Genomic DNA, 9,091 nt, shown 5'->3' on the forward strand with positions numbered 1-9,091 from the left:
GTAAGGTAACATAAACATGGTAACATAAACATTATGGTAACATACAAAAATACATACTGCAAATGCTTTTTTTCCTCGAACAGCGCCTGTAACACGGCTACCTTTAAGTATACGTACGTATCGGTAACACACAAATTATGTTGCTTATGGTCTTTTTACGGAACAGTGCACAAACAACATTACAACGTCTCTTAACAACCAGTAAAAATATATACCGTATATATACTACTTATCAATTTTATTGGTCTACTGTTACCAGGCAAAATGTTTTTGGCCGCATGAAAAAAAATATGCATTAGTCGCACGTCAGCATAAGCCGCAGTGTTCACAGTGTGGGAAAAAAGTAGCGGCTTATGACCCGAAAACTACGGTACTTACATTACTTTGAGTTTGATTCCCTACAAAACATTAGCGTCCGCTGTACACTCTTCGTGGCGAGAACACTTCTTTCTACAGCAAAAAATTAAACTTCAAATCTGAGCGAGCACCGAGCACGCTGCCATGGGAATGTGACATTCACAGAGAAACCCCCGGATCCTCCCACTGACGTGACCGCTGAGGCACCGGGCAAACCTCCACCCACCCCACTCCTGCTAAACAGGTGAAAATAGATTTAAGAGCCACAGGACTTAGCGCTGCTGAATCTTTGATTTTATTTATTTTTTGTTGTGTTTTTCTTGAATTTATTTGAAAGAGTGAGTGTAAACACAAAACCTGATTTTATTTTATAAGTTGGAATCTGCAGAAAATAGGTTTAAATGTTAAACATATTTCTTCAAGTCAGAGATTGTTGCATATAATTTAATTCTTGCTTGTAAAATGTCCGTAAAGTTAAAAGATTAAAACTCATAAAACAATGTTTAAAAAGAGACTGAAAGGTCTATTGTTTTATTTCATAATCTGGTTGTGTATCATGTTTTTAAAAATTAAGTAATAAAGTGACTAATTACTTTTGAAAGTAATTAGTTACTGTTAGTAAGTAATCAGTAAAGTAACAGGATTGCTTTTTGGGAGAAATAATCAGTAATTAGTAAGTAATTACTTTTTTCAGGTAACTTGTCCAACACTGCTCATAAGCTTGTGTAGCAGAGCTGGGTTTAGTCCCGACCTCTCAGTTTGAGTCTGCTCTGATTCAGTGAGTCTGTTTTGTCTGACAAACAGTTTGAAACTCAACTTTTATTGAACCTCCACATTCAGGAAGCTGAGTCAAGAGGGTGTTTGGCATTTCTGCTTCATAAGTACACTGTAAACCCCAATGTAAAATTAATTAAATTTACAAAGTAGGGTAAATTGTTGTTTTCTTCAACCGTACGTACTGAAATATTTGGAGCTTCTGTGGCATTTTATCCCATTTTAAGTTACTTACTTAATGATTTTTGACCAGTTTGAACTAGTTGGTAAATTTAGTACGGTATGCTTTTATTATTTTGCTGTTCTGTCGACCTTTGAGGGTTTACACTGTAACTTACATGATTTATGTAATATAATCATTTTTTACATTTTTTTTCTGGAATCAGTCAGGTAATGCATTCTACCTTTAATAAGATTTTGGATCCCTGTGAAAATGCATGCGTCAAAATCAGCTGTTAAAGACATGAATGTATCACTGCTCCCCACCAAAAGCAAAACCCTTTATGTCATTATTTGACTCTCTCACTCCCACCAGCGGGAAAGCAGATGCTCAGCTGCACAGATTTGCATTACTCACGTTGTAGGCTGCGATAATCAGCTGGATGACATTCTTGGAATCCTGATCAAGGATTTCTACGGTGGTCCCTGGGATGAGTGCAGTAAAATTCTTTGGAAAAACATGAAAAAAAAACAAAAGGAGGCACCATTGATGGTTTAAGATTTTAAATACTGTTAGAATGTGTGATCTTTAGCTTGTATAGACAAAAATTCAGAGTACCTTGTAGATCACGTACAGCCTTTTTGTCACAGCAAAGATGAGGAAGATGTTGTTTTCTGCCAGTTTCTCCCCGAGAAGAGCCAGAGAAGGATAGTCCTGGAATAAGAGAGAAGGATTTGGTTTCCCATCAGAAAGGACAGCACATCTATATCTTAACATTCTAGTATCACAGTTGTTGTACTGTGGAGTACTGTTGTACTCCATACTATAGCTTGTGTGTTTGTCTGAAAGTTTGGAGTGTGCAAGGCAACTCTATATGTACGGAGTATAGTTCACCATGAAACAGCATCAAAAAGTCTTAAGGGGTCAATAAACCAGAGCTACAAATAAATGATTTCCACTTTAAATGGAAGCGAGTGCCTTTCACATGATTTTGATCCATGTTCACATAATTAGTCTTCTGGCATCTACAGAAATCCTTAATGAACTTGTGTCTGAAAGCCTGTCTTTGTGCAGTTTTACCGAATATAAGAAACAAATCCACTGATGTCAGAAGGATAATGCACCTCATACCAATACTGCTCTTCATTAGCTGTTATTTGAACAAGGATGCTTAAAATCAAACAAACAACAACAACAACAACACCACCACACATCTCTACATGCTCCTGTAGAAGCTTCCAGGTGTGAATGTGTATTTGGACCATTCACGGGCTCTTGTCATTAATAAGCATTTCATTGTGATTACCTGCTTACATGAGAACTTAGTGATTTACTGAATTAGTTAGAAAAAGAGTAGTACTCAAATCTAGTAATGTAGTGTGGCTAAAAGCTGGGTGGAGACAGAAGGCCATGAAAAGGGAAGCAAACTATCCTAAAAGCCTTGAAAGTATGCAGGATGTTCATCATGTCATATTTTTTTTGCCTTTCAGTGACCAAATGCTGCAAATTCCAGCATCCGTTCACGGGTGGGCTTTGCAGTGAAAAGCACCTGACGTTTACTGAACACCAGCAATATGAACCACAATACAGAAAATTCCTGAACCCTGAATACTACTTTGTATTTTCAGTCTTCTTACCATCTTTGTGGAAGCGCTGTACTCGTTGTTGTCATTGAGGTGACACTGTCCATCGTGGGGATGGACAAGACCACCGAGCCTGCCGTCCAGAGCGAGGTGAGGTACATCGTCTGTGGCGAACACCAGCAGGTGATAGGCCTCTTTTCTCCAGCCTATTTTTTCCTGTAAATGGGAGGAGTAAGTTCATGGAGCTAATTCTAGCTACAAAAAACAAATATCAGCATCCTAATTGCCAACATCATTAGAACCAAGCAGCAGCTTCCAAGGCTGAAAACGAAACCAACCCAGAAATGTTGAAAAGTGCCGTTCCTCTAATGGGACTGAGTCCAATGATCCCCACAGACCCCCACGTTAAAATGTACATCTTTACAGAGAGGTACAACATGGTTTTAGCTTTTGTGGCCATTTTCCTACTTAATAATAACTGCTTTTTGAGACTATACAGCCCCGAGGAGGCTTCAGCAGACAGTTTTTTCCTATTTCTTAAAGACATGATTTTCAGATAGTACTCATTTGCTCTAGATTGTTTTGACCTTCAATCAGCTTCTTTTGCTTCTTTTTTTTTTTTTTAAAGGACACATTGCAAAACATGCTGAGATATACCAAGCTGCCAATTGCAGCCATAATATGCCCATTATGCCTCTGAGCTACAGCTGAAAAGGGCCTACATCCCTCGAGTTAGATGCCTTTTTATGCTTCAGTGATTCTTATTTAAGTGTTGGTGTAGAGAAATTAGAAAAACGTCAGAGGAGTTTTGAGCTGGATGTCAGTTTTCTCTCCGCATCTTCCAATTCCATTGTCACGAAGAACAAGTGACCCACGTCTGAATCACATGATGCTGACTCTTTGATAGACTGGTAAAGCTTAGCAATGATACACAGCTCATGTGCTCCCAAGTCCACTACTGTACAGCAAGCCAGACTTTTCTCTGCTTTTATCAACAGGAAACAACAGGCGGGGGCACCGAGAACGCTGACAGAGTGCTGACTAATGCGTGAAAACAGCTTTTCAGCCAATGAGAAAAGAGGGCTCTGCATTTTTTTGCCCTGTGCAGTGCACAATAGAACCGTGGATGCACCTATCAGAGGCCTCTCTGAAGATGAACCACAGCTGTGTCATAAGACTGATATCTACATCTAGGTGTGTGATGGGTGGCTTTTCCTGTTATTGTGGATGTACTGTAGAAGAGGAAGCATTTATGCTGCTTGTAAATAAAAACCTAAATAAAAAACTGCCTCAGTGAGTGAGACTGATAAATGACCACTGGTGGCCTAAAACGGTGCAAATTAAGTAAATTACAACACAGGAGCCAACTGGAAGGAGTCATGGTCCTCCTTTAGAAGTAATTAAACTGGAAGAGGAACACGGGGATATGACTGGGCCCGCAAGGTACTCGTCCTCATGTTTAACCAGCTGCACCAGACATCTCCACCCCCCGATGTTTTTAATTAACAAGCAAATAGGCAGGATGCCTGTCACAGGGGCTGCTCTCACAGGAGCTGTCCCTCTGACCTGTTACCAACTGTGAACAAATAAATCTTCAAAGGGTGCAATAGAAAACTACTCAAACATACTTTATGAAACTTTTTTCTATGTATTGAACACTGAGCTGGTTGTAGTGCAACTCTGCAACATTTGACCTCCCTGACTCTCAGAAGCATCTAAACGCCTGTGGACTAATATGTGAAGGACAACTTTTTCTTCCCCTCAGAATACAAACAATGTGATGTTTATGCTAACTCACAAGTGCATAGCCTACATGTGTTTCTTTCACTGCCAAAGTCAACAATTGCAAGACTAGCTACAGTAAAACAGAAACTGAGTTCACTAATCACTAATATCACTAACTTCAGGACCGACTCCCGGCCAAGCTCAGAGACTTCTCTGTGCGGAGGCAACATGTTCTCCCCATGCCTGTGTGGGCTCTCTCCAGGTACATCAGCTTCACACAGAACAAAGACATGGTTGGATTTTGCTACTAAGAAAGGGCCTCATTCACAAACAGTACACATGCAATCTTAGCGTAAACAGTTCACACAAATGTGGGGTTCATCAATTATTTCATATTCTACAAACACAGAACAGCCTCTGAGCACATGTACAAAAGAAATTATGAAGTCCTGGATAAATCTCCTAATACTGCTTAATAATAATAATAATAATAATAATCCTCTCTTCCTTCAGGTTATTGCATACAGTTTACACCATAAGCCAAATGAATACAAGCAAAACATTTAACTGCATGTAAAGGAAAGCTTACGTGTAAGCTAGTCCAATAATAAAAGTATGAAGTTGTAAATGAACAGAAGGGGTGGGCGAATGGAAACATCTACTAGAAAAAAGATCATCACCTTACAAACAGCAGCCTGAAGGATGGCGTCAAAGCCGCCCTCCGGTGCGTCTCTATTGCGAGATACCATCTGCTTCTGCACCTCCTCGTTAAAACGGTCCACTTTGTCAGTCAGCGAGAGGATGTGGCGGAAACCGAAGCTGGGGACACAGTTGGGAAACAGCTTGTACCTGTGCAGGGTGACAGACACACTGCATGTTAAGATTTTATTTACATTTTTGGAAATTAAAAAACACAATAAGTGTCTTTAAAGGCATAAATCCTGGCTCTGACGGTTCGTTTGTGTTGAAAAGAAGCTTAAATGTTAAATATGGTGTATCTTATGATTCACTTCATATACAGTACTTGTAGACTCTTTCTAATGTAGTGAATGGGATAGCTATGAAAGAAGGGAGATCTTTTAGCAGGAATCGCTTTAGTTTTTCCCTAAAGTGCATTACTGTTTGTGACTGATGCACAAACACACACACTCACAAAAATATCTAAACATGGTACACACACACAGCCCAGGCCATAACCTAAATGGGAAGTGATGCGCACAGAGTTAGCCGCACCTCCAGGGCAAACATCGTGTGCCACAGCTTTCTCTACTCTTTCACTTCTGCTCCCTTTCAGTTTGCCTGCATCACCAGCCCCAGGGGACCGTGGGAGTACTAGGGCCATTTTTAAGAACTACATTATTCACTCTGCCTTCTAAATATTAAGAAAAAAAAAACTCTCATTCTCACAGATGCAGAGTACACGATTCAGAAAGGTGCAAAAACAGAGTGTGGCCACAGAGTAAATCTCTTTCACCTACAGCTATTGAGCTCGATTCCTTTTGCCACCACCTACCCATTGCATGGGTTCTCCTGGTACTTTGGTGCCATGTAGGAGAACGGGGACATGTTTTTGTCCACAAATGAGCCGAAGCCTAGCCTGAAATTGCTGGTGAGCTTGCCCATCTCATGGGCTAGCTTAGTGCCCAGGTTGCGAATGGTGTCCAGATCATCTTTCATTGAAAGAGAGAGGTCCATCAGGTAGTAGAGATCCACCGGGTAGTCCTCCACCTGCCGCACCTGCAGGCTGAACCACGTCTGGTCTCCTGCATGAACAAATCAGTGAGCTTTGCATTATTTATAAGAGATGCTTTTATTACTTTTTTTTTTTTAATGTTCCAAGGTTACCCCGTATCCTAAATATGAAATGTTTATGATTCTTACCGGGTCGCAGGCTGAGAGAGATCTTCTGCGGCATAATCTGGACCACATCATACTGGGTCGACCCAGACCCTTTTGAACTTAGGGATATGTTCTGCAGGACGTTGATGCTGCTGGTTGGGTATTCAATGAAGTGTTCGTCACAGCCTCTCTTCAACAGGTTTTGACTAAAGTCACACCGTGATGTCAGACTGCGCCCCCTTCCAAAATCCTGCATATAGAAAGCAACAAATCTCAGATTCCTGATTACTCATACTGCTTCCAAAAGGTCCAAAAAAAAAAAAAAAAAAAAAAAGTGAAAAGTGCTGAATGCATCCCACACTTCACTGGACCTGTACAAGTAAATGTACATGATGAAAATAATCGATCAACTAAGCCATACCTCTTGTGCGCACCAGGCGCAACTGGGGTGAATCAAGAGGCATTCTTCACAGGAAGTAGCACTGCCACTCATGCACATGTTGAGACCTGAGGGGGGACGGGAACAGAGCAGAGGCTAGATTTCTACTTTCATCCCTATCACGGTTGCACTTCTATTTCAAATTAATGACCAAGGAAACAGACCCTAAGGGTTAAAAAAATTAATAATAATGCAGCCCATATTTGGTCAAAGCTTAAACAGGACCTGTGATGCTCATTTCCATCTTTTCCATATTTATTAGAATAACTCTGAGTACAGAATTTGGAGGCTGATGCAAACATTGATTTTTGGGGATGTAAAAAAAAACCCAACCTGATATGAAAATCTCAGCCAATATTCTTAACATGCTGCTTGTTCATATGAAATCATGGAGGCTCTGATTTAGCAGCTGAACATCAGCTGGAGTGATCATGGCCTTGGTGAGCTCTTAATGAAATTTATCAATAGTTTCAAACATTTGTCTGACTGACTGTGTGGCCATTCAAAGGTAAGCGTGACATAAGGTTGATTTCCTTGGCACTGAATGGGGAATAAATAACAAAAAATCTTATCTTGCTCCAATTTTATTTCCACAGTAGCTTTGCATGATTCACAGTTAAAAATAATCCTTATCTATCCTAGGCCATGTAGTCCTTTCGTTTATCACTGTCAGAGGCTTTGCAGTGTTTTTTCGAGGAGCTCCAGCTCCGCGTGTGTGATCCAAATACAACCCAACGGCCGCTGCAAAAACAGGCAGTGATTTGTGTTAAGAAGAAGACAGTCCTGCGTCCTACCTCTAGCACTGGGCAGCACTGTTTGCAGAAGCACGCAGCACAGAGCCGCCTGCCACATCCACGTCCCGAGGATCCACATGGTGTCCCTGTGGGTGTTTTTAAAGGCTTCGGGAAACACCGGTTTCGTATCTCTTCAGGAACCGATGGCACCGTGTTACTCTCCCATCAGCGCGCTCACCAGAATAAGTCCAGCTGATCCGTGCAAATCAAAACAGTGTGGCGTGTTTAGACCATTTCACATCCACAGACACGCGGGTTTGGGGCTCATCACAGTGAATGATCCGTGTGAGGTGAGGGACAGCAGTTCCATTGTCTTCAAGTGTGAGAGTCAGCGCTCTGCACCGTCCTGTTGATCTGCTCTCTTAACTCCGGCTTCGGTGTCTGACGCCTCTGCAGCCTTCCACGTCTACTCTACCCTCAGCTGACAACTGCTCTCACACTTCTGCGTGGACTTCATAGCACCTCTCGTTTCAAATCCACCCAAAGATCGCTAAAAGAGGAAAAGATCCCGTCCCAAATTAGATGAACAAAAACTGCGCTCAACTGTGATTTTCCTTTCCAGATTTGAGCGTTGCTTTCTCGGTTTGCTTCCAGCTGGAATCTCCGCCCACTCCCTGCCAGGGATTGCTTTAACCCGTTCACTGCCTTTTGGAGTTGTCGGCACCACGTTATGTCGACCACTTGGGGACATCTAGCGGTGAATGCACAGAAAGCCCCAGATGGGAGGCATCGACAAGAAAACACGGCTCTTGTCATAATCCGCTTCTGTTATACCAGAGGTTCCCAAAGTGTGGGGCGCGCCCCCTTGGGGGGCGCAGAGCAATTTGGGGGGTGGGGGGGGGGTATGAATTAAAAACAAACAAACAAACAAAACGCGTGCACTGCTACCATAAAGGACAGGTCTTTGACGGTGCTCCCACACAAACGCAAAGCAGAAGATAAAGCATCGTCAAATATGTTTCCAAACGAACTTCCTTCCAAGCCAAATACTAGAAAATATGGTGAAGCATGTCTTTCCTTAGGCTTCACCTACACAAGTGCCAAGGTAGGTCTCCCCGGCGGAATTAGTTTTCCCCTGTGTCGGGAGCACGCGCTGGGCTGTCCAAATCCTGACAAACAGTATCCCACATTCTGGATTTTTAGTTCACAAACACTTTTTACTTCTTGACTAACTACTCCTGACATTTTGAAGATGTTAGCTCTTTATACAGTAAAGTTACAGTGGGATACAAATAATATCAGGCTGATCCTGCCACGGTTTATCCCCCCTCTCCAAATTACTGACAAACAGTATCCCACAATTGTTTATGTTTTTGAACCCATTTTACACAGAGAGGCATTTTTTGAAAAATGTATTGATAGAAATGTTGAATATTATTACACAGGAAAAAAAAAAACAACTACACGTAAAATAATTACA

At 41.6% G+C, this 9,091-nt stretch overlaps 1 protein-coding gene across 1 annotated transcript in view; it reads right to left on the reverse strand.

Annotated features, from left to right (window-relative positions):
* The window catches only part of itgb5 (integrin, beta 5), a 48,881-nt gene extending 40,601 nt beyond the window's left edge, over nt 1–8,280 (reverse strand). The window contains exons 1-8 of the mRNA XM_063496795.1: nt 7,672–8,280; nt 6,860–6,945; nt 6,481–6,688; nt 6,113–6,362; nt 5,280–5,448; nt 2,929–3,090; nt 1,910–2,005; nt 1,709–1,798 (exon numbers count right to left, since the gene is read on the reverse strand). Coding sequence (XP_063352865.1) covers nt 1,709–1,798; nt 1,910–2,005; nt 2,929–3,090; nt 5,280–5,448; nt 6,113–6,362; nt 6,481–6,688; nt 6,860–6,945; nt 7,672–7,750 — 1,140 coding nt within the window. The 5' untranslated portion in view covers nt 7,751–8,280. The remainder of the gene's footprint in view (nt 1–1,708; nt 1,799–1,909; nt 2,006–2,928; nt 3,091–5,279; nt 5,449–6,112; nt 6,363–6,480; nt 6,689–6,859; nt 6,946–7,671) is intronic.
* Nucleotides 8,281–9,091: the final 811 nt, after the last annotated feature.

Source organism: Pelmatolapia mariae, linkage group LG16_19 (assembly GCF_036321145.2).
Source record: "Pelmatolapia mariae isolate MD_Pm_ZW linkage group LG16_19, Pm_UMD_F_2, whole genome shotgun sequence".
NCBI lineage: Eukaryota > Metazoa > Chordata > Actinopteri > Cichliformes > Cichlidae > Pelmatolapia > Pelmatolapia mariae.